Source organism: Crocodylus siamensis, chromosome 13, assembly GCF_052110815.1.
Source record: "Crocodylus siamensis isolate JL-2025a chromosome 13, ASM5211081v1, whole genome shotgun sequence".
Classification (NCBI taxonomy): Eukaryota; Metazoa; Chordata; order Crocodylia; family Crocodylidae; genus Crocodylus; species Crocodylus siamensis.
The window spans coordinates 31,341,005-31,367,691 of NC_143407.1; the positions used below are offsets into that span (position 1 = coordinate 31,341,005).

General features: G+C 39.6%; 1 protein-coding gene across 2 annotated transcripts in view; it reads right to left on the minus strand.

Annotated features, from left to right (window-relative positions):
* NLK (nemo like kinase) overlaps positions 1 to 26,687 on the minus strand; it is a 113,508-nt gene that overhangs the window by 22,745 nt on the left and 64,076 nt on the right. For both annotated transcript variants that reach the window (XM_090025928.1, XM_090025927.1), the window contains exons 2-5: positions 26,063 to 26,192; positions 19,790 to 19,845; positions 2,169 to 2,275; positions 505 to 590 (exon numbers count right to left, since the gene is read on the minus strand). In XM_090025928.1, coding sequence (XP_089882054.1) covers positions 505 to 590; positions 2,169 to 2,275; positions 19,790 to 19,845; positions 26,063 to 26,192 — 379 coding nt within the window. The remainder of the gene's footprint in view (positions 1 to 504; positions 591 to 2,168; positions 2,276 to 19,789; positions 19,846 to 26,062; positions 26,193 to 26,687) is intronic.

The following is a 26,687-nucleotide window of genomic DNA, read 5'->3' on the forward strand; positions in this document are numbered from 1 at the left end:
TCCTTTTATGATGGTGCTGCTCAAAGACGTTAGCAGCGATATTTGGCCTTCCCTCTCACTACAGTGGCCTTCTGTTGATTTCATGTCCCTCCCAGAAAAAAGAAAAAATTATTGGCCAAGATTTCTAAAATTAGACTCCTAAAGACAGAAATTAAAAAAAAAAAAAAAAAAATGCAAACGAAGCTTAGTTTAAAGAATGCAGGATGACATGTTAAACTCATCCAAAATGCTCAGAAGTAGAAAAATGTGTTGTTAATGGGAGGGTCTCTAGCACCCACTTCGCATTGCTTTCAAAACTGAAGCACGGAGCAGCGCTTTTTAAAGATAACTGGGGGGGAAAAATCTTGTTTAAAATTTTTGGAAAGATAGGAGGTGGTTTTTCTGCTGAAATACCTTAATGAGGAAAGGAACCAATCTTTCTTTTAGACAAAGAAACAATCTTGACCATGACCTCTGCTCTATAGAACAAACTATGTGCAAGTTTTAAATAAATGTAAGTACCACCTTAAGAACACAGTTGCTGTTCACAAGTAGGTTCCCTGGTTTAATGTCTCGATGTAAAATGCCAGCAGAATGTAGATATTTCAGACCTGAAATATTAAACAAAGTTAAAAGTAAAATATATTCACTCCTAAAACCTGAAGCCAAGGGCATGTTTTCTTGGAGGACTTCATAAATCCAGTCTACAAAGACATGCACATCTGCTCACCTTTAGATGCTGCCAGTGGCACTAATGTTTTCAGCTCACCAGTACTGGATCACTGCAATGTCTTGGCAGGATACAGGACAGACAACAATTATCTAATCACTATTCTCTAAATATTTTGCTCCCTGATTATGCAAATGTGTTTTGTGGCATTCTATTAAATACTGCTTTTTTCTCAATTGCATATAAATAACTTCTACAACAATGAAATTCAGGTTTAAGAAAATTAAGAGTTGTGTCCAAGAAGTTAGTAGCCAGAGGCAATGCAACATGTAAAGCAGGTCTGAGTTCAATTTATTTTGTAGCTCATAGAGATGCACATTATTTTCTTTTAGACTATAAACTTACATTGGACAGATACTGATATTGGGACTATATAAAATAAAGATCCAAATGATGGTTCATTGTTCGGTCTTCTCGGTTATTAATGCAGAAGATTCAAAACAAGACAAGGCAACATACAACATTTGGGCATGGTCATTAACGGCCTTTCCAACTCTCAGCGGGCTGGGAGGGAAGAGGATATACTCTTCCTCTTGGAAAGTCCCTAAAGTTGCTTCTCTTGAGTTTTTTTGGCCCCTGCAGCAAAGATCTTGGTTTGTTTTCAAGAAAAATAAAAACACACAGTAAGTGTCTCATTAAACCATCAGCGAAGGATTATCCCAGCATGAAGTTGTCTAGATATAGGAACTACAGCAGTAGACAGTCTGGCCCATGAAAAAGTGTACCTACCTCACTGAGGAATATCTGGGGCAAATAAACTACCCACACAGTAGCAAGGGGATATGTGGAAGTTAAAGGACAAGTGACTGGGCAGATGAAATACAAATGTAAGTACTGAAGAGACTCCATACTGGTAGAAATAAAAAGGTTTACACCTCATCTAAAGACACTCACAGAAGAGGCACAAAAACCATCTGCCCCTCCGAAGGGCAAATCTCTTCAACAGGACCGAGTAGTGCCACTTTTCCTTTTTTAAGCAATTTAAATCCCTGGCACAGGTTCATTTACTGACGCGATGTGGCCCAATCCCCAATCCCAACAATTGCACCTACTGACATGCCACAGGGCCATGCCAGGAAGCATAATTGTGGCATTGGGGATCAGACCACAAGTGTGCCATAAGTAAATGCCACTTGGAGACTCAGAGCTGTTTAGGGACAGTCCCGTCACCTGGGGCTGTCAGGACAGATGATGTTTCCATTAGAGAAACCACTGAAGTTAACATACAAACACCCCAAGCACTTTATACATATAGCAGTCTAGCAGCAGAACCAAGGGTTTCTTGAACACCTGTCATTCTTTCACAAACAGCATTAAACAACAGGGTATCTTACTCCACACATTACTGAGGACTTGGATAGCCTTGGGGATAAAAGTTTTGAAATAAGAAGGAAATAAAAAATAATAATAGAGCACCGAGTTCAATATTTGTTCATCAGGCTTAAAACAGAAAAATTACCTCTTAAAATCTGGTAAAGAAAAACTTTGACGTGATCCGAGCTGAGTGGCTGAGGAGAGACGATAATCTTATGGAGGTCACTCTGCATCAGTTCGGTGACAACATATCTTCACGTTATTAGTTAAGGCAAGTACAGGAAGTCCAGCATATAATCCCCTTGAAACTGTTATTCAAACTCAGAAGAATTTAAACTCTTGTGTCTCAAAGATGTAGAGCAAAAAATAAGAACGCTTCATGATATAATGGAGGTCACATCTTCAGACTTTTGCAAGAACAAACATAGCAATTCAGTTGCAGGAGAAAAAGATTACTGAATAAAGCTGCATTTATAATAGTGAGCATATATTACAAAGTTATTTCCAAGCCAAAATAGGACTCGAGAAACAAGGTAAGATGCCTTGTGTTAATTTAATCATACTTTATTTAAAATTTAAAATTTTGATTTTAAATCCTCATTAAGTCACAAGTTAGAAGCGATTCTAAAGGGCATCATCCTACTCCCTAGTAGATATTTCTCCATGTCACATACCAGAGAAGCTGGCGGGGATCAAGACAACTGGAAAATTGTGCTAAAACAGGCCCTAACAGGAGTGTCTGTAGGTCAGTGCAGTGCTTCTATATGAAGCATGTACACTGCCTGCCTGCATTATATCCCACTTCACCAGGTATTATCAAAGATTTTATTTTCTCAAGCACCAAATACATACACACACACACACACATAAAATCTTGGATGAAAAACTGTTTTGGAGTTGTCACATGATAAACAGCAGCTCCATAGAGGAAAAGATAGAAGCCATTACTTAGTAGCTAACAACTACAGGTGTAAGACCAGGTATCAATTCAGCTGTAGCTGAGTATTTCAAAGCACTGTAAACACTTGCTGTCACTGGTGTGGAGACACTAAGTCAGTGTTTCGTAACCTTTTCCAGCCCAAGGCACACTTACATTAATAAAATTTCTCGCGGCACGCCTGTTAAGGCATTCCCCATCCTCATACCTACTGTAGCCCATTGCCATGGCAAAATTGCACAGCACACCTGTTCACTTCTGACGGCACACTTTTGTGGCACGGCACACTGGTTGGGAAGCACTGCACTAGGTAAGAGGGGCACCATGCTTGCTCAAACGTCAAGCTACAACCATCAAGAAATGAAGATATACAGAACAACTAAAAACAAGCTCATTCCCCAAAAACACACCACAGAGTTTCCCAAACTGGGAAAAAGAGTCAGGCTGTAAGTAGTAAGGGAAGGTCCACAGGTGATGCAAACAGCTGCTAGCCGGGAGTCTGTATCCACCTCATTTACTGACAAATGATTTTTTACTGCAGTCAACAATAAAGGACCTACCTAGCCACAGAAGAACAAGCTGTTTCATATCCAGCCTCTTGTATCAACCGAACTGCCAGCTACAGTTCTGATTTAGGATCTTTACTGTGGATGAATGTTTGCAAAGATGCACAATCTGAAGTCGAGCAAGCACATCTTGATTTTTCAAAAAAAGACTGAACTGTCAAATGTTGACAGTTTTGAAAATCTTCTTTTCTTACAAGCTTGATAAGAAAGTAAAGGACATACCATGAGCACGGAGGTGTTTTCAGAAGGAGCGCAGAATCTGAACGGGAAGGGAAGGTGTTCTATGGTTCTGCTAGAACGCAGGTAACTCAGCATACTCGTGGCTGGAGCTGGTCAGTCAATTCTGTGTCCTTTATCTTAAACTAATGAATGGAGCCTGTAAGTAACACGAATGCCACCGCAACCAAAATCAGGTTGTGCTAGACATTACACATTGTCCATGCCATGAAGACCCAACCATTTGGAGCCACTTCAAAAGAGGGGGCAGGAGGGGACACACCTCTTGCTCCAAACCTCACAACAGCTGTTACATGTGGACAGGTGAGAAACAATACAAATGTAGAAAAAAAGCTTCAATTTTAGGCTTCATCTAGGGCAGTGCCTTCCCAAATGTCTCAGCATGACCCCATTTCCTCAGCATCGCCCCTCACCCCCAACCCACAGCTCCCTGACCCTGCCAGTGCCCCTCGTCCCCAATCCGCAGCCCCCCACTCGCCCCAGGCCAGGGCCCGCACCCCCCCTGCTCCCCACCCCAGCAGCGCCTGTGCCTCAGCTGCTGCCTGCAGGAAGCAGCAGTTGCTGAGGCCAGAGCATGGAGCCCAGCTCCCTGTGCACCACCTATGTCCCCCCCTGCAAGTGGCACAGCCAGAGCAGAGCCCGTGGGGGTGGGGGTGGGGGGAGGATGTAGGCTGCCTGCTGCAGGCTTGGAGGCTCCCTGCCCTGCTGCCCTTCCCTTGGGCCTCCGCAGCCTAGCAGGCGGGACCTGGAGCAGGAGACAGTGCTGCACAACAAGCCCACTTGCTGATGCTGCAACCCCATTTGGGGTCGCGATCCACAATTTGGGAACCACTGATCTGGGGGTAAAGTTGCAGTGGCACACTCCTGGCTTACCCACACAACTGTCACAGTAACCTGCTGTGCATTTTTGATCAGCAGCTCCCCTTTTGAAACCCTCCCCTTCTGCAAGTATACCAGATGTAGCATACCCCCAAGCAGCAGAAGCCAACCTTTGTGGCAAGCGTGCCATCACTTTCTATGGCTACTGGATCAGTACAGGATAAATCTCATGTATAATGACCTAGAGACCCTTTGGCCCCAACTTATTAAGTGCCCTTCCTCCATCTGTTGCTCCATACACCTTATGTATTTAATTCGTTTCAAACATGAAATATTTTTGTCCTCTGTATGTAACGAGACTTTATAAACTCATCCAAAATGTTTAAGTGGTACTATGTTAAAAAGCAGCCATTTTACAAAGTAACAACAATCACCCAATTTTCTAACAAAAATTTGTTCACAGCTATGCTCACAAGCCTAACCCAAAGTAGTTCAGCAACTTTGTCACACGCTCATTTTTCGTTCAGCAAATAAAACTATTTTCCTTTTGCAAGAAGAATATTTATGCCAGCCCCTTTACATTTTGTTTTCCTTTCTGCCTGCAACTTCCCTTAATAGTCATTTGACAATGAAATATTCCAAATTCCACAAGCAACACTCTGCACTTTATGATAAGATTTCTATTTTGCTACACCACAAATCCTCCTAAATCTCAATCTCTAGCATAATGTCTCCCAGATGTCTCAACTAGTTGCCATGCCAACTAAAGCAGCTTAAATTAAATGAGGGCCTGAGATGGCACCTGCACCACTCCAGGTCTGTTGCGCATTAAATAAAGCTCTCTTGACAGGGGCTCAGAGGTGCCATTAACTTGAACAGCAGCTATCTGATTATTGTCTCTGGATAATTTAATGAGGGTCTCTAAACAAGAGTGAAAGCAGGACTTGCTGGATGTTCCTGTCTTTTACAAATGTGGCAGCCTCTCAAACAGCTGGTGCCCAAGTGGGTCAATGCCTTTGCTCACGAGCGTCCTCTTAATGTTAAGCTAAAATAAAAAGACCACATCTAAAAAATTATGGGATTTCAATGTAGTATTTCAAACAGATATTTGCCTTTTCCTATTTAAATTGATTTATAAACCATGCTGGGAAGGAGGAGGTCACTGCAGCTATATTACGCTGCTAAATTGAACATTACCACCAGATAAAAATTGCTACTGACAGCAGTAATTAGTTAAGTAGCTGTACAAAATTAGAACTACAAAATGTACCAATTTGCTTAAGAACAATTATCAAGGAAAATGCACAGCACAACAGAACTCACTTATCCACACTGTCTGGGAAACCCACTGAAATTGGTAAATTTTGCAAGCTGACAAGCAAACAAAAGCCAAGGATACTGCCTCAAATGAACAAGGTATATTTTCTGATGAATCACCTTAATTTTCATTTATATATAAACGTATTTCCTAAGTTACATTTTACAGTGTTTTAATAAGTAAAAAGGTGTCAGAAATACCATATTCCACAAATTGGGGCGAGCTGGGGGGGGGGAACCAACATTTTGTGGGCAAGTTGGATCAGCAAAATTTGAATGAGCACAATCCTAAGGAAATAAAGACTGAAAAAAGTGCTTGACTGCTATGTTACCATGAGAAACCGTCTCAACAGTCTGTGTGAATTTTCCAACCATAATTTTCACATTATTCACATATTTCAGGATGCCCTTTGAAACAGAGACAGGAAGTTTCTCCTTCATCTACTTTAATAGATTGTACTTGTCTCTAAATTAGAATCATAGCATGCTCAGTCTGTGATGCCATCTCTTTTCTTTCCTGACACTTTCCAAATATAACAGCCTGCACACACACACACACACACACACACACTTTTCATACCACTATACAAACAATGAGAAAGCTAATTACTTCAGGAATAGGATTGGAATGATTAAAATAAAAAATCATTAAACTAATTTTTCAATAAATCCTCAATTATGGTTAAAATATGCTAGCATTTTCTCTTAATCCATGAAATTATTCACATACATAAGTATCTGCTGTGGAATCACCACCCATTAGGTAAAAGAATGATATTCACACTGTATTCTGGTTAGCAAAAGTAAAAACCACTTGTCTCAATAAAAACACACGGGTTTGAAAATGTCTCATTTAACTAGTGATATAATGAGTGAAAATTCATCCCCTGCAGGCATGGCAAAGGAAAAGATGACAAACTGCATCTTACAGAATGCACTGATACATTACACTTCCTACTTTAAGATTATTTTCTAAATCCCTTCACTTATCTAACTATTAGACTCATGATTAAGTGAATTTCATGTTCAAATGGAAAAATCTTAAAGTGATTGTGCCGCTTACGACTTGTTGCAGTTCACAACTTTGATATGTCGCTGCATTTATGGACTACTACAATACAACCACTAAACGCACACTTGTGCAAGAAAGTAAAGTAAGCGACTTTAAATTAAGAAGAGTATTTTGATGGATGACAGCCTGACTGGCAAGCCCTTATTGACAACATTTTTGGGTTTTTTTTTTTTAAATCAATACTTTCAGAAATGTTTGAAGTCAGGAAAATATAATAGTACATTAGAAATATTCTGAAGCGTTCCTGCACAATGGCAACATTTTTAGAGACAGTGCAGTTAGTTCATCAGTACAGTAGTCATGATTTAAAACAAAAGAGATTAAGAATAAAGAATAAAATAAAAATGGACCTCTTTGACAAGCAAAATCTTAGTATGGTATCAATCATCAGTGGTAAGAAGAATGGACTGGTAGCAGATACTTAGAACTGATTCTTCTTGTTCTATCACTCTTAATTGTCCAATATTTTTGTTTAAAAAGAAAAATCTAATCTTCTATAACACTGATACAAATATTCCTAAGCTTATACAATTTTCTAGATAAAGATAGTATCCCATTGGGAGAAAACATAAACTAAGCCATAGTAAAAAAAATAAAAGACCTAAGCAGGTTATTTTATTAAGCTAGTGATACAGAATATATGCAATCTTGATCTAATAACCTATTTTTGAAAGTGACTTTTGTACTGTGTAGCAGTAATAACTCTTTGGTTTGGTGACCAATTCATGATGTCAACAATGGTCAGGTTGCAGAAGATGCTTGTGTCAACTAGTATCACTGGTCAATAACAGGCCTTGTCAGCAGAAACCACTTCTCTGAGAGGCAAACAAGGTTTAAAAATGATTGAGGTTATGATGTCCATCTACCCACCTTCAAATAATTCCTTAATCAGTAGGACACATCAGCATACACACAAGTACATTCTACAATCTAAAGCTTTAGTTCCAGGCAACATTACACAACAGTGGTTCAGATGTTGGAACAAAAGTATTCTGGCTTACTCGATGAGTTTCAAGATAAAGCAAACATTCAACTGATAGCAAAAATCTCCCAAATTACAGAGTAGGAACAGCAGAACAGGTTTGGTAGATCTGATCTTCCCCTGTTAATTTATTCTTGTATGATTGTCCCTCAAACCAGTTCATTGTTTTGAAAATACCATTTCACCATTCATAAGAAACAAGACATATTTAAGCTGAAAATGTTACCCACTGGTTAATGTGGGTGGCAGCTCTCTCCGGTGCCTGATCACAAAGACTACAAGTTGTTACAGCCCCCAGATACAGAGCCTTGGCTCTTGAGCTGCTACAATTCCCTTGTGTGCTGGCTAAGAGGCAGTTGTCATACAAGCAACAGAATTAAAAGCGTCTAACAGAAGAAAAGAAAGAAGCAAGAGTAACAGCGAAAGAAGGAAAAGACAGAATTGAAAAGGCTGTTGTAGAAAAGGAAAAGAAACCCTTTCAAAGATATTGAGGAAGACTGGAAAGCCAGGGAGTGTTCTAGCAGGCGTGTGATAATATGATTTATCCTGCTTACTAGCTAAAGCAGCTGTAAAAGATATAAATGATGCCTAAATCCATGCAATACATCAGAAAATGCTGACAGTCTTGGAGTTCTTAAAAAGAGCAATAAGAAGCGTTGTTGCACACCTCCTTCCTGCATCTTACCCAAAGCATTAAAATCAATTTAGGTTGTCATGTGTGACTGACAGAAGTTACAATATTATGAATCTTCAGCTGCTTTGCCATAAGCTTTAAATGGGGAAATCTTTGAAAAGAATGACTGGAGAATCCTGCAATTGTTATTGGTTAACAATATAATTAAGAACATCCATCCTTCCTACCTACAGAAGGTAATATTGCAACCAATTAGAAAGCAGAAGTTACTATAGATTTATGTTTCACACACACACACACACACACACAAAAATAGGGCTGTTCAAATAATCCTTCAGTATTAGAAGGATGCTAGGTAACTTCATATAGACATTACCTTTATTCCATCCTCTTGGATTAGAATTTGACATGTCAGCTTAACAATATAACATTTGGACTCTTAAGACCAGTAGGGTAACTGCAGGGGGGTAACAGCGTAGGGGGGGAGGCAAGAGGTGCCAGAACTGCCCCCCTACCCCTGCAGAGTTCACACCCAAGCAGCAGACCTGTGCTGGGAACTCCAAAACCTTCTCTGCTGCTTCTGCTTTAAAAACCAAAAGCCAAGGCTGGCAGAGCGCTCAGTCAGGGACCATTTAGCAGTTCCCAGCAGGGATGCCCAAACTCTCAGACTTGTGCATACCCCTCATCTTAGAACCAGTATGGTCTTCCTGTCACTCTCCCCAGTGGTCTCAAAACTGAACCCCCTGGGGCTCTCCCGCTCTCAGACCTAGGTGCCTCCCTCCTCTAACCCCAGGTGCCACCTCTGCTTGTTATGCCACTGCCTAAGATTAAATATTTAAATTTTGTTATTTTTAAATTTACTCCATAGAACAAATCCCCTATTTTCCATGAGGTTGCATATTTTATTCCTTGACTTCTAGTTCCAGCAATATTCCATATTAGCACGAGAATTGTATATTATTTTTTATCTACATGCTTTGTTTCGGTTTTATTCCTGTGACATGCCCGGCAACATTTTTCTAAGCTTTTAAAGTAACAACAAAATGAAGTTATTGTCAATATGCAACCATGTTCACAAGAATTAAAAGATGTGACAAAATGCATTCTTTGGCAAGCCTAGCAAGAACACTGACTGGCACCTCCGCATAGTTGTAAATGACACATTTTATAAATGGGTAATAGGCCACCTCAACAACTGGCTATGACTTGAGGCATATATCACACGACCAAAATCAATGCTGAGAATCAGGGGTTCAATTCATGCCAACAGCTTTTTGTATACCGCTTCTATGCCTATGGTGATGGGAATATGCCAGCAACTCCAGCTCAGAGGTGGATTAGCTTTGAAAATCCAGAAATAGCTTTTATATCTGCGTAAGACAAATTGTTAGTGCGGGTAAACCAGGATTAGTGTTCTGCTGGGGGTTGGGACTGTGGAAAGTAGAGCAATGAAACAAAGTCTGCTTTCCAAAGCTGGAACTTCATGCAAAAACACCTGCAGATCTTGGCAAAGGTACTTCAAAAGCCCTGCCAAGTTTCCCAGTCAATAGTTTTGAAAAGTATGCAAGGCATACAGGTAAATTTACCAAGGAAGCCCAAGCATAATTTCTCAGAAAACTGCACTGGAAGGGACTGTTGAGCAAACACAAGAACAAGATATAATTTGCTATCCCTGTAGACATGTTACAAGGAAAGAAATACAGTAGTATTAGGAAAGTACTTTCTGTGCTATTATGTCTATAAAAATACAGATTGGTACATCTCTCAGACTTTCTCGAATGATGTCTTCATATCTGACTCCAAGTAAAATTATGCTGTTATGATTACGTAAGAAAACACATTTCCTAACAGAATTTAAAATGCAAAACCCTCTTTGTTACTCTTTTAGTTCATTCTGAATTTCCAGCTCATTCTCAACATTTGTAAAAACTTCACAGCTTAGCTAAGAACTTGCAAAACTGCATTTTACTGATCCACACTGGGCACGTCTACATGTGACACTGTCACTGTAGCAACGCACTACAGCAACATAGCGTCAATGGGCAAAACCCACAATGCCACAGCTATGTCGCCATAGCAATGCACTCCCTCACTGCAGCATGCTGCTACAATGATGTAACAGCTAAAAAGAACTGCGCGCAGGCAGTATGGCGCAGTACGGGCTGTTACTGCGTCACCATTTAGTACTTCCAAAAGGTACCAAAAGGAAGCACTAAACAACGACAGTAACGACGACGCCCTACGGCCATACAGATGCATCCACTTATTCCTAAACAAAAATTATTACGTTACTTCACTTCTGAGCCACACTTTACCTAAATCTCATTACTCTGCGTGTACACCCCCCGTGTGTCTATATATACATATATAGTGTGTGCACAAGCATGTGTGTGCACGTACACAATAAACTATCAGTACCATGAAATATTAGATTGGAAAAGTAAAGTTTCAATTAAAGTACATGAGGCACATCATCCTTACTATTTTATATGTTTACTTACTAATTTGCAAGTTTTGATCATTCAAAAATGGTACTTAGTCATTAACACAAATTACTAGTTTGAGCATATCCCATTGTTTAAAAAAAAAAAAAAAAAAATCAATATTCCTCCCCCAGAAAAATAAAGTCATCAAAATGATCACCTTAGTAACAAGATGTCTCTCTGGCCAACTCCTGAAACAAAACTACTCTTACTTTTCCCACACCCAACCTTATGACTTAGTTATTTCAATTCAGATTAAAATAGTAAATACATTAACAGTAATTCATACCTTTAATTATTTCAGGCAAGTCAGAGTGTAAATATTTATTTTTAAACTAGACGTGATCTATTTCACTATAATTGTATTACTGAAGTATATCTTAAATGGAAATATATTTATACTGAAATAGACACTCAGTCCAAAATAAGTATCCACATAGATTTACTATAAAATAATTAAAAAGGAATCTATTACAACTCACACATTTTATCTTTAATTCTGTATACGCATCCTCTTAAGTTTTCAGAAGGGAGAGACTAACACACACTGATTATTTTAACACACAGATTATTTTAATAGTCAAACTTACTACCTGGGCATTTATTCACTCCTACAGAGTGAAGGTTTGAAGCAGGTTCTCTGGTTTTAAGTTCATTTCCCAGATGAGGCTGAGAATGATTATCCAAATGCAAAATATTTGCCTGAATTGCCTTAGCCAACACATCTTCTCAGAAAAGCTTCTGTGCTCTGCATCCTACATTTCCTTGGCAAGGGGAATATAGCACGCAGCTAGCAACACACTACATGGCACCTGCACATTAAACTTCATATTCAAGAAAACAAAGTGTTCATCTGCAAGATGTACTGCTACTGCACACAGCAATAATTAACCAATTTGTTCTAAAAATCTGCTCCTCCCCTACCAATTTAAAAAAAAAAAAAATCTCTCTCTCTCTCTTACTGAGACTAAAACTGAAAAATTGATTATCAGTACTTTTTCTTTTTAAATGGTGACCTGCAAAGGTAATTAACTGAATTATCCTTTAGCTATATAAAAGGATGCTCAAAACTGAATGTTGGAAGAATTAGGAGGGTATTTCTATATTTTTCTTTTTTTTTTTTTTTTTTAATTTCAGCAATACTTTAGAAAGCCAGGTCTTATCATCCTTGCTTTTGCTAGAGGTCTTTCTTGGGGAAGAGGCTTGCAACACCCTCTGACTAACCGACAGTTAAGCAGCTGTTGGTATGAAACACTTTTGTTGGTTCAAATCAGTTCATTAGCAATAACCAAATGGTTACCATCTGAAATGGTGACCCAGGGGAAAGGAGATGTTATTACAAAGTTCCACTGCTTGCTGGTATTTCTGAACTTGTGACAGTTTTATTTTTCCCCCCTATTTCAATACAAATGCAAGTCTTTCTTCCCCAGATTTGCTACTGCATGAACAACAGCTACTATCTCGCTTCCTTTACTGAAATGGTTAGAACCTAACAACTTTGGTCAAGTCCAGTTTACAATGACAGAAGCAGTAAAAGACAAAAAAAAAAAAAGTAAACATTTGCTTTAAAAAATTAATACAGAAATTCTTTTAAACAACACACATGCCCCAGGTTTTCAATTCTTATAATGATGTGCATCAGGAAATTTATTCTGAGAACAAAGGGGTTAAAAAAAAGAAAATAACTTTCTAAGCACCCCATTTCCAAAAAAGTTAAACTCATTAGTCAACTGGATTTTGTTAAAGAACAACCATTCAAAACATCAGTTTGTATGTGTACTAAATCAACTAAAAACCAAAGCCAGAATTCTATTTTTAAGAAGAAATACGAAGTCACATGGACTGTAATGTGCTTTAATTAAGGATGCCACTTACTGCACATGTAGCACCATCACTTCAGTGGAAAGGAGTGAAAGCATCACCAGACAGGTTTCAAACAAATGATTCAAGACAAATTTCAAGAAACTGAAATTAGAACAGCGCGTGAAACACACTGTCAAATGTCCTTAAAATCAATTACATTTAACTATGACAAATAAATGCCTCTCTTCTTTTACATATGTAATTTAGTAACGTCTATATATAAAGTATGCTTACCCAATTTAAACAGCCTTGATAGTATAGTCCCACAGAGAAAGGAATCCTTAACCTAGATCTGATTTATAACTCGTATGACTTGTAATAAAATGAGGGCATTTAACTAGTGCAGATAACTGAAATCCAATTTATGAAGCTTATTTGTCTCAGATGCTGCTGTCCACATGAAAGAAATAGCCAAGCACAATAATGGGAGCACTATCTATTGTTCATATGAAAGAGCCAGCAGTAAGTTTATCCTATATTTTCAACCAATAACTTGGCATGACTATCAATCAGAAAAAAAGCTGAATGCACTTTGATCAGAATCGCTGACCTTGAAAAATGCTCATGTTTTTCTGCAGCAATCAATATAGTAAGATACAAAAAGAAGAAATATTCCCAAGCAAAGCAAAGTTCACTTAAATATATAAACCTGACAATTTCAGCTGCTTTAAAAGAAAAAGCCGGCAAAAAACTGCTCAGAAATAGAATAACTGGGGCGCATCTGCCAGTGACAGCAGCCTTTGAAAACCTAGCAGAATCACAGAAAACAAGGGTTAGAAGGGACCTCAAAAGGTCTTCCAACCTCTCTGCTCAAAGCAGGACCAGCCCCAACTACATCATCCCAACCAAAGCTTTATTTACCTGGGTCTTAAAAACCTCCAAGGATGGAGATCCCACCACCTCCGGGCAGCATGTTCCAGTCCCTGACTACCCTCCTACTAAGGTTTTTTCTAATATCCAAACTAAACTTCCATTGCCACAAATTGAGACCGTTTCTTCTTGTTCTGTCATCTGCCCCCACTGAGACCAGTCCAGCTCCATCCTCTTTGCAACCCCCCCACAGGGAGTTGAAGTCTGCTATTAAATCCCCTCTCAGTCTTCTCTTCTGCAAATTAAATAAACCCAGATCCCTCAGCCTCTCCTCACAAGTCATACTCCCCAACCCTCTAACCCTTTTTGTTGCCCCTTGCTAGACTCTCTCCAATTTGTCCACATCCTTTCCACAGTGGGGGGGCCCAAAACTGGACACAGGACTCGAGGTGTAGCCCCACCAGTGCTGAATAGAGGGGAATAATTACTTGCCTGGATCTGCTGGTACACTCTACTAATGCAGCCCAGGATGCTGCTAGTCCTCTCCACAAACCCGGCACACAAGGCAGATATAACTAAACTCCAAACGGCTCAGCTGAAAGCTCGTACCTAATACAATAGAGTTCCCGCTGGATAAACAGAATATGTGATGACCAACTGCAGGATGCTGACTACAGCACTTTCAACTTGACCACACCTATGCATGCAGGGTCATACTGCAGAAAGTGATTAATCTACCTGAGTTTAAACACTCAAGAGATTACATGATATTGCAAAGAAACTAAGTTTTGTATAAATATTAGAAATGCAGATCTCCCCAAGTATAAGATACATTTGCATCTATATATGACGTGCACTGAAACTTCTGCAAGTGTTGGCAGCAGTATTACGGATATAAGCTAACTGTAGACATTGCACTATTGTGCACTCTCTTAGCTGCCAACAGAATCGGGTTGTGTACTTTGTCTCAGTTCATCTGATAATTTACAACAAAATGATGCAGATAGGACTGGAAATAGAACAAAATTAAAGCTATAAAAAACAAACCAAAAAAACCCCAAACAGCAGCATGATTGTCAGACATATGCTTGAACATGCTAAGTTATAGGTGTCTCAACAGATTCTGCTTTTGGTTTTATCTTCAAAGTTTGCTTTTTTCCCCCCGCAAAAAAAGAAAAAGTAAAAAGATAAACAACACAGGAGAGCACAGTCTGAAGATATCACCCAGGAAGAAAGTATAGCCTCAGGTCAACTGAGCAGACTGTCAGGCTACTGCTAGGGTCCAAATCGGGCTGCACTCCATGTTTCTTCTTTAGAAGGACGAGTCTACCTTAAAACAGACGTTCATTTGAAAAGGACCAAGAAGCCACCAAAACCTCACTCACAAAACACATTTCAGCCATGCAACACATGAAAACCGTTAAGAAGTTATACTATTCATGATTTCCCTATGACAGCTTTGTTAACAATATGGACATGTTTGGTTCCTCCTTTGATATGAAGCTGCAAATTAATTGTAGGTCTAGTTTTAATTTTTATATAAACATGAAGTACATGCCTTAAATAAATTAAATTATTTATACTTTAGGTCTTTTAAAAATAACGATCTAATGCTTTCAGGCAATACATCCAGCCTCTGAATATGTGCAAGACAAATATTGTATCTCCCAGAATTGGAAAGTCTTTGGAACAAAGATCAAGTGGGGAGAGGGGGGTCAAACTGAAAACTGCTCTGGTAAAATAAACAAGACTGCTACGTAATTTGAGGAATACACGAATGTAGGCTGTGATGTGAATTTATAGCTTGTCCAGTTGGACATTGTAACAGCAGGACTGATGGGAAAATACACTTGTTTTGCTGGTGCAGCTAAAGAGCATTCTGTAGTCTTTTCCAAATATTTAAGGTACCAAATAAAATAACTGCTGGCACTTCTGCTTTTGATTCTTATATGTCATATTGTTATATGTTAAGTCAATAGGAACACTGTAATTTTATGTCTGCTGATGGTCTATTTATTGCAATCAAATGAGAATTGCTATGATGGCAATTAGGACTCTAAAACACATTATCACAAGCGTCTCGCCCAAGAGTACATTCCAAACTGGTAACAAAGCCAGGAATAGAACCCAAATTCTCTTTATAACGTGTCTTTTGCATCTCATCCACTGCCCTTGACATCTCGCAATAAGCATACAGATGTAGTTTGAATAAAGTAAATGGACTTTGATTCATACCCAAGCTTAAACTCTCAAAATAATTAGAAGTTGTAGTTAGGGTATGAGGAGAAGAAAAAAAAGGAAGGAGAGGCAAATTAAGTCCTTCACAATCACTGTTGAATACTGTGCCACTACTGGTTGACAAATTAGATTCAATGGTGTGAAAACACAAAAGCAAGAAGATGCTATGGTCTCCATGGAATTTGTTATTACTTCCATGCAGCTGACTTTTTTCCTCAGCTACAGTGCCCTACAGGCACATACACTGATACACTGAATACAATACAGAAATTCTCTTTTCTTCATCACCTGCCTTAGGCAGACATTTGTCTAAATATTTCCCTTCCAAAAATATACATAATCTATAAAACCAGCATAAAAATAGCCTTTTGCAAGAAATGCACTTTCTACTCCTATATAAGGGTAAAATCCAACCCGCTAACAATCCTGCAGCTGGGATGGGAGCTTCAGTTGAGATGGGCCACATGTGGCATCATGACAGTTTGGCATGAGATTCCTGTTTTGCATGAAAAGCAGACCCTTGCTCCTACCATTTGTTAACTGGGGCTTAAGGAACTGAAGAGGTAGATCTTTGTGGCAGGTCTGTTCCCTGATGTGGGGCCCATCTGTTACTCCAAGAATAGGTTTAGTTTTCCCTCTTCTCCTCACTGCTCTTGGGGATCCAGGAGATGCAACCAGGCTCTCTCCCCACTTCTCACCTACTGCATTCCTTTGCCACTTGGCTCCCTGCAGCAAAATAATCCATCTTTACACAACGGGAAAGCTACTGCAACTTCTCAGTAAATCTGAGATTTATAATTGTGCTGGCTGGGGGAAAAAAAAAATAAAAGGGAGAATCACACGTTTTTGGGAAATCCCACAGCTAACATTTTGGTGGCAATTCCCTATCTTCTTCCCTGCTCCCAAGAATTTAAAAATGCTCCAACTAGTTCTATCCACAAATGGCAGGGACTGTGTACTGTCATCTCCCTATTCCCCCTCCCATCCCACCACTATTATTTGTCAGGGAAATCAGTCATTCAAGATTTCCATGTGTTAAGCCATAACGGGGATGAACAGAGGGATACTATTATACAGGAACGTGTTAATGAGTGTCATGAACCAGTTGTTTGATCCAGGGACAACTGAAGAGATGCTGGAAGCTGTGACTGCTGAACAAATGGCAGTGGCTCGATGTGCCTGTCATTTTTCTACCTTTTGGGCTTCCTGATTTTCCCCAAAATGAATTAAAGGTTCTGGCTACTGAAGGCCTGAATGTTCCTTGGAGTTTTGGAATTGATCTGATGTGGCATTCAAAACTATATTGCATTACTTCCTAGCATTTCTGTGTTTTGTGACTAGGGCAAAGCAACACCAGAGAGATTTCAGAATTCCAGTGCAACATGGGACGTTATTTTTAAAGTTTGTACTTAGTTAGAAGGATCTCTTCACAGCTCCAGAGGGAGACCACCACTGTGGCTTTTCAGCGAATGACAACAGGTTTGTCTCTGCCTCCAGAAGCAGCTGAAAGACCATGCTTAAAATTTGGGGAAAAATAAGAATTTCTGCTGGATTAACACCTGTAAAAATACAGACACAGAATAAAAAGCAAGCATACATAAATTCTTTTGGGAAATATTTGGTGGGGGAAAAAAAAGAGGTTGCTTCTGCAACATCTTTCTGCTGGCGAGGACGAAACTAAAGACCATACCAAACTGTATTAAAAAAAATTAACATCCCCTTCCATTATGCTTTCAGCAGATGCCAAGGTAAAATAACAACACAATTAGATTTATATTGGATTGTGTACCTTTAGAAGCAAGCAATGGATGAGAATGTTATTATGCCAAGAAGAAAGGGCCAGCCCGGATATAAATTTTCAAGCTTTTGAGGATGCAGAGAAATGGGGAGAACTGCATACAATAGTATATAAAAACCATGGCACACAAAGCTATTTGTAGTTATGTAGTTATTATAAATTCAAATAATAAAGCTACTTAGAATAGTACCTACTTGCGGTACACAGGAGGCTGAACTTGGATCCTGATTTGTTAAGAAGAAATTTGTTTCCTCTCTCACTTTTACACTTTTAAATAAAATTACAAAGGCTTTATCCTGATGTCTGTCATGATACTGTTTTTTAAGACGTGTTTAAATGAAAAATGTTAAGTAAAACTATTTGGATAATCCTAAAATACAAGTACTATGAAAAAAAAAAGGGGGGGGGGGGACGGACGAGACATCCATTCCAGCATGGAAAAATCTCAAATATATATCCTTCTTTAGCTAAGGACCCTTAAGTAACCTCTACTTCATAGCAGATACTGCTTCCTTAATAGGATAGTAGATTTATGTTTTATAGTACCTTCACATTATGAAGTGATAATCTTTAAAATATCCCTATCCTTTAAGTACAGCCAAAGATAAATTATTTACTCATTTTTTTAAAAAGTCTCAATTTTTTTAAGCTTTGTAGTTTACTTTAGATTCCTTTCTGTGGCTGATGTTTAATGAATAACTTTCCAATACAAAATACAGCTATAACTAAATAACCTCATTTAATGTTTATCTGGTTCATTTATCTAAGATATCACTATCCTGAAGATCCAAAAATATATTTATGAGACAAACTCATTTTTAGGAGTCTTTATTAGGCAGTCTTTATTAGGATCTCCTGATCTACAAGCTGGTAAAGTCTCTGCTAAAACAAAGAAAACTATTATTTTAAAATCAGTATCTTTGGTTCTGACACTAGAAACAAAATACGCCAATGTACTTTTTGTATTATTAGTGTGAGGACTTAATATTGTGATGACATTACAGAAAGATTTTAGATACAAAGTGCTAAAAAAAAATCTGTAGCTATTTCATATAATTCATTTTGCTATTAAAGCAAGTAAGAGCTCAAACCACAGCATAAAAAGAATGCAAATTCTATGCCGCCGAAGAACAAAATGAAAATAATCATACATAGAAACAGATACATTGCACAAGTCCGTTACTTTGTTGATAATTGTTCATAAATATGTCACTTGACGGAAATGAATCAAAATTATGATAAAAAACTATAACCTGAGAAATAACCTCATATTAGGCTCTCTGTTAAAGCACTCATTGTTTCTTGTGAATGTTATCCATGAGACACTGTGTGCTTCTTTCTATTAAAAAAACCAAGTTCAGGCAGAGGCGCAACAAGTAGTTTCAGCCCCCTAAGCTGCAGCAACAGCTACCAATCTCACACCTCTTAAAATCAGCACCTGGGCCTGGTGCTCTAGAGTCATCCACTGCTAGTTTTGCTGTTGAGTTCAGCTGACATCCATTTTCTAGTTGGAGCCAGAGGCAGAATTAGAGATGCCACACCCCATCAATTGTCCATGAGTATCCTGGAATTTCTTGTTTTCTGGTGTATGCCATAATCACAAAACACTGGACAGTAGGCAGTTTAGGAGTGGTTTCAGAGTGATACCTAATTAACATTGCTCAATACAAAATTCCTGGATATAATTCTTCAGGGCAATATTTTGGGGGAAAGAAACTGGTGCCTGCTGATGCAGAGGACACCAAACTGAACCTACTGGAACTAGTGCATTCAAAGCTCCATACTCAATTCTTAACCTGTACATCTACACAATAACATTAACAAACTTCTTGGGCATGAATAACCCCACTAATATCAAAAGACATGTATTCACAAAGAGCTATAGTGATTGGTTCGAAGTCTTTTCACTTCCCTTCAAAGAGGGCAAATATTAAAACCAAATGCTTTATTTTACAAGCTAAAAAAGGAAGCATACCTCAACTAAGATTGCTTATTTTATGTTTAGGATACATTTCTTCAAAGTAGTCTATGTGCGGAGGCTGGAGTATGTCGAGGGCAGAGAGTACCTAAGAAACAATGGACAAGACAATTTTACTAGACAGCAAAACAAACACACATCATTATGCAGACAAGTTCAGGTTATAGTTTATCCCTTTCCTGATCATTAATGGTATCTGGTACCCTTTCAGTGGAGGAGTTTACAAAACAGAACAAAGTTTTTAACTGTTGGATTAATTTGCAGTGCCAGAAAACATTCACATAGCCTGCCCCCACTGTAATTTATATCCACCTTCTATACATAGAAGGCTGCTACCCTGGAATAGAAGTGGATAGACAAAACCCAACCCAGCATTACTTATCTTGGCAGTACTCTTATCCCCAACATTTTCAGAGGTAATTCTCTCCTAGACTGTATGAACTTATCCCACTTGAGAAGATTGGATTGTCTGTCCATTACATTTTTCTTTTCCTTTTTTTTACACCAACTGAAACATTAATTTGCCCATAACCCTTATTTTTTGTTGTTTAACTTTCATCAGGCCCATAATGTAGTACTGTTCGCATGTGGTGTAGTTGGCTTGTTACCACTTTAAAATACCTCTGTAGAAGACCTCTATCAGCTAATCATGTAATTGTACATGTAAGATTCATTTTTTGGGTACACCTCAGCCTTACTCTGCTCCACAACCCAAGATCAGACTGACTTTTCAATCTGGATAAAATCTCTATAAGAAGAGAAACAAGAACAGCTGGCTTCTAAATGTTGATTAAACTGACATCACTGCATGTTACATTGCCATGTAATGTGACAAGTGTCAAATGTAACCTGTCGACACACAAAACACTAGACAAAAAATTTTGCCCTGAATGTTAGACAACCTCCACTGACTTCAGCAAGGCTGTACAGGGGGCCAGCCAGTGTGGAAACTGGCTTGCACTGAGTTTCACCCAACGGAAGGGTCTTTTTTCAAAACGTTCACTTTTCATCTCCTTTCATTCAAAAGCCAAGGCAAAATGACTACAAGGAAAAAAAAACACAAAACATCCTCCTTCTATATTTCATAAGGTAGTAAATATTTATAAAACAAGCACCTACAGTCAAGATCAATTATCAGGAAGTGTATTTGTGTAAAATAAACATTATAGACATTGATGTGTATTTTACTCATAAAGAAACAGTTTAGAAGTTAGATGCTAAACAAACTCACTGCAAGATTCTGCATCTGAACAACATCCTGTCTGCAGTGACAAACACTTCTGGAGCAACAGCATCAAGCATGAAAAAGAACAGTACATCTCAAACTTTCAACAACCACACACAGTCCAAAATAAAGAGGACTTTAAAATACAGGATAATGTTTCCTACTATATGAGTTCTTCTCCTAGACTGGCATTTTTGTGTTAAAATCTGGTTGTGTAGATGTTACTTTCTGAAATTTAGCAATTCTGTTTCTAGATTAAAGTACCTATCTGAATAATCCTCTATTATGAAAGAAGCTTAGTTCAGTGCTAGTTGCATGTGTGTTACTAAAGTTAAATGGCAATTAGGCTTCATTTGCTATAACCTGTCACACATCATACCCTAAATAAGCATAGCAAAGCCTCAAAATACGAGCAAACAAGAATTTCAGCCAGTCACTTTCCAGGAAACATGTATGCAATTCTTTCAAACAACTAATCCTTAATAGTAGACTGCAAAGCAAAAGCATACAGACCTGCTTTGCCTCTATGATTCAGGAAGACTGTCAAAAATACTGTTTATTCTGCTTTTCTATGCGAGGTCTTCACTCCCTCTCTTTGCCGCAGAACCTTCTTGGAAAAGCTGAAGTTATGTCACATAAGCTGCAATTTGAATTGTGCCTTTCCTTCCCCATGAGAATAGCCTAAAGGACGTAAGTCCTAGACAGTTTAAAAACAGTATCCAGTCATCCTTTAGGTAGAAATTCAGTTCAGATCACCATCACGTGCAGCGTTTTATTGCATTTTTCAAAGATCAGGTCAAGGTCTTTCAGCAAAGAGAGGAAAGTTAGGGCATGACATGCAGGGATCAGTATTCTGAAAATGAGTGTCTTCACTCCAGATCCTGAATTTCCAATTAGGCACCTGAATAAATAGTTACAAGTTTCAAAAGTATCAAGCACCCAGTTGCTTTCAAAGGTAAACGTGCTATACAGACAAAAATCCAGCCACTTTTCCCAGGTGCCACACTCCTAATATGAACGCTTAAGATTTTAAAACAAAAAACTTGGGCTATGTGTTTCAATTGTAAAATACAATAAGAAAATCTTTTGACGATATATTAAGCCTGCTTGATAAATACAGTAATGGGCAAACATGATTTATCTGGTTCTTTCCTGCCAACTATCTTCAGCTCCATCCCTAACATTTGACTCCTTTTCCATAAAGGCAATTATAGCTGATAGTTCACCTGGACCAAGAGTACACTTAAGTGTTGCATGTACTGCACGAGTTTGAGAAAACAGTAGCGGAGTATACAGTAAAATACATTATCAGGCTCCAGTTCAGATCACTTACGAGAACAGTTTATAATTTCTTCCTCCCTAATAAAAGTTTTCCCATAATCAAGTCCTTGCAGAGCACTAGCTTAACATATCACTTTAGTGACAATCTTGAATAACAGGCACACTAAGAAGACTTTTCTCTTGGAATCAAGTTCTACATAGCATTTTTATCAAGGGGGGGGGGGATTCGCTTCTGTTACCAACTTTATGTGTACAAACAATCTGTGTCCTGTATGAATTTCAGAAAAGCAGGCAATCACCAGAACTCTCCTATGAATCAGTGTTAACGCATCAGAAAATGTTTGCAAGTGTTTGCCTGTAAACTGTACCTATACTACCTTGGAGCACTGTTTTGTAGGACGGTTCAGCCGTGATTTGCAGGTCACTTCTGGAAAGCTGCAGCTGTTGAAGTACTTTAATAAGCTGCTGTCTGGCTTATTTCCTAAGATCTGTTTGCTTTTCCTCTCTCCCCCAGTTTTAGATTGCCTTTTTGCTCTGATTAAGGCCAGAACAAAGCAAAGAAACACAACACAGAACAGGCATCTCTGGCAGAACAGAAACCATGAATACAACCTGGACTGCTCCCACTTGTATACAAAGTGGTCAACTTGAATTCAGAGAGCCTCTTCACCCACTCCAAAGTCATGTTCCTACTGCATGAACCAAGAAACTAAATACTCATTCTCATACAAACAGCTTTTAAGGCATTTTCCCAACAGATTCCTCCGTTTATGCTTCTACATAATTCATAGTCATACTTCAATGGAATCTATAAGTATGTCCAGAAAGACTGTATAGAGGTAGTTTTTGTTGTTTTGGGTTTTTTTTTTAATTTCACCAGATTACTGCAACTGTTACTGAGCTTTATGTTAATGCTATCCCTTACCATGCTGGATTGGAAGAGGACTGGACAAATAAAATTCACTGGAAATAAATAACTAAGGAGTTTAGGAGTTTAGGAGGGCTGACTTCAACAAGCTAAGGAGGATAGTTGGGGAAGCGCTGAGGACCCAGAGGGGAAGGGAATCAGATGTCGAAGGTGAGTGGTTGCTCCTTAAGGAGACGATCCTCCATGCCCAAAGGGAGGTAATCCCAACAAGGGTCAAAGGGAGCAGGAGGGCACATAAACCCCCATGGCTCACTAAGAGCATCCGGGAATGTCTCCTTGCTAAAAGGGAGGCATATACCCAATGGAGAGATGGGGTCATCGCCAAGAAGGACTATGTTATAGTCGCCCGAGGATGTAGGGGGGCAGTCAGGAGGGCCAAGGCAGAGTTGGAGATAGGACTAGCTTCCCGGATTAAGGACAATAAGAAGTCCTTCTTCAAATACATAGGGGGTAAAAAGAGGGTCCCGGGTAATGTGGGGCCCCTGCAGGACACGATGGGCAACTTAGTCATCACGCCAGATGACAAAGCTAACATATTTAACGATTTCTTTGCCTCTGTCTTCCTAAGTAGGGACCAGTTCAGCCACCTCCCTGCTGGGCCCCCCTCGGGCCCCGAGAGAGACACGCCTGGGCCAAGGGTTAGCGAGGAGTTAGTTAGGGTACTTCTGGAGAAGCTGGACGTGTTCAAGTCCGCTGGTCCGGACGATCTTCACCCTAGGGTTCTACAGGAACTGGCTGAGGTCATTGCGGGACCCCTGGCACGGCTCTATGAGCACTCGTGGTGCTCTGGCGAGGTGCCGGAGGACTGGAAGAGGGCCAATGTGGTCCCTATCTTCAAAAAGGGAAAAAAAGAGGACCCGGGAAATTACAGGCCAGTTAGTCTGACCTCAATCCCGGGTAAGCTCTTTGAAAAAATTATCCTGGCACACATCCAGGAGGGCCTTGCGGGGGAATGCATGCTCAGGGGCAACCAACATGGGTTTATCAGTGGCAGGTCTTGTCAGACCAACCTGGTGGCCTTTTACGATCAGGTCACCAAATCATTAGACGCAGGGGTTGCTGTGGATGTAGTCTTTTTGGACTTCCGGAAGGCTTTCGACACTGTCTCTCACCCTGTCCTCATCAAAAAGCTGAGAGACTGTGGTGTCGATGCCCACACGGTCAAATGGGTCGCCAACTGGTTGGAGGGCCGCACCCAGAGGGTGGTAGTGGATGGGTTCTTCTCGACCTGGAAGGATGTGGGCAGTGGGGTTCCGCAGGGCTCGGTCCTCGGGCCTGCACTGTTCAACATCTTCATCAGTGACTTGGATGAGGGGGTAGAAAGCACCCTGTTCAAGTTTGCTGATGACACTAAGATGTGGGGGGATGTGGGTGCACTAGAAGGGTGCAATAGGCTACAAGCTGACCTTGACAGGTTGCAACGGTGGGCGGATGAGAATAGGATGGGGTTTAACACTGATAAGTGCAAGGTGTTGCACATGGGGAGGAAGAACCGGCACCACACTTACAGGTTGGGGAACTCTCCTCTTGCCAGCACGGAGACGGAAAAGGATCTTGGAGTCGTCATTGACTCCACGATGAACATGGGCCGGCAGTGTGGGGAGGCAGTCAAGAAGGCCAATCGTACCCTATCATGCATCCACAGATGCATCTCGAGCAGGTCCAGGGAGGTGATCCTCCCCCTCTATGCGGCACTGGTCAGGCCGCAGCTGGAGTACTGCGTCCAGTTCTGGGCGCCACACTTCAAGAGGGACGTGGACAATATGGAAAGAGTTCAGAGGAGGGCCACTCGTATGATCAGGGGTCAGCAGGGCAGGCCTTATGAGGATAGGCTACGGGACCTGAACCTGTTTAGCCTCCACAAGAGAAGGCTAAGGGGGGACCTTGTGGCCTGCTACAAACTGGTCAGGGGGGATCAGCAGGTATTGGGGGAGTCCCTGTTCCCCCGTGCTCTGCCAGGAGTGACCAGGAATAACGGTCACAAACTGGCGGAGGGTAAGTTTAGATTAGATATTAGGAGGCGCTACTTCACAGTCAGGGTGGCTAGGGCCTGGAACCAGCTTCCAGGGGAAGTGGTGCAGGCTCCGAGCCTGGGGATTTTTAAAAGGAAGTTAGATGAGCACCTTGCCGGGGTCATCTGACCCCGGTGCTCTTTCCTGCTAAGGCAGGGGGTCGGACTAGATGATCTACCTAGGTCCCTTCCGACTCTAGCTACTATGAAACTATGAAACTATAAAAACAAATCCATGGATTCCCTAAAACTTATCCTGCATCTAGGGGAAAAAAAAATTCTTAAGGCTTCCTTGGATCTGCATGACTTTTCCTCCATACTCACAGGGGAAGATGCTTTCAATTTTTTAAAACTGAATATTGTTTTCATTTCTGAAAACATGCATAAATAGTAGAATCAGAACCTGACAGCACTCAAAACATAACTCCAATGTTGCATCATCACATACTAGAAACAAGACCCTTAATTTAATAAAATCTGTGTAAATAACTATAAAGTACAATATTCACTTAGGACAGAAAAGCAAAAAAAATGTCAGCAAATCAGTACTAAAACCACTGATTCGAATTCAGCATTTGACCAAAAAAAAAATAAAGTAATTTTTAGAACCTGAAGCCTTCAGATGAAGACATGGAAATAAAAGACTAGGGAGCAGAGGGACAGGACAGATGACAATGAAATAAAGGAAATGTAGGCTGAAATTTCACCACATTTCTCAGTTCAGATCACAAGGGGCAAGTGGGTGCAAGTTATCAATAGATTCCAAAGCCAAGCATTTAAGCTGATGGGCTCAGTTTTCAAAATCTTGTCATCACCAACACTAGCATACAGTCATTTCACTACATTTAAGCTTTACTTACATTGTCATGCTTAAAAAAACACAACATCTTCAATTCCCGGAAGACCCTTTTGCAAGAGACCAGATTTTGGAAGACGTTGGGCATCTTTTTGAGTGCAACTCTCTTTCCATCTCGCGGATCTGTTACTGACCTAGAGAATAATAATAATAAATATATATATAGCTCGCTCGCTCTCTCAAGTAATATTTCAGTCAACTTTTCTAAAAAAATAAAAAATATTTAAAGGTTTTAATGCTTTTCAACTTGGAACGTAAATCAAGGCATTTATAGAAGTCCTAAGAATAATGTAAGCAAGGTTATATACTTAAATAGTACAATTTAAGGTTATGGTACTATATTCTCTATATTAATAAATTCCAATAACTCTTGGTCAGTAAATATACATCTATACAAATTCAACTATTCTTGGCTTCTAGGTGGCTGCACACATTTCATGCATTTTACATATACCATGGTTCAAAGATCAATAACTGGCATTGTAACTTGCATCTCACCACAAACATTTCCTTCCATCTCCAATAAAATATTAACGTTAGAATGTTTTTCAGTTATGCAAATCTTCAGTGTCAAAACAATTATGTTTTTTTCAATTTTTCGCTCTCTAAAAATCATATATTTTAACCAT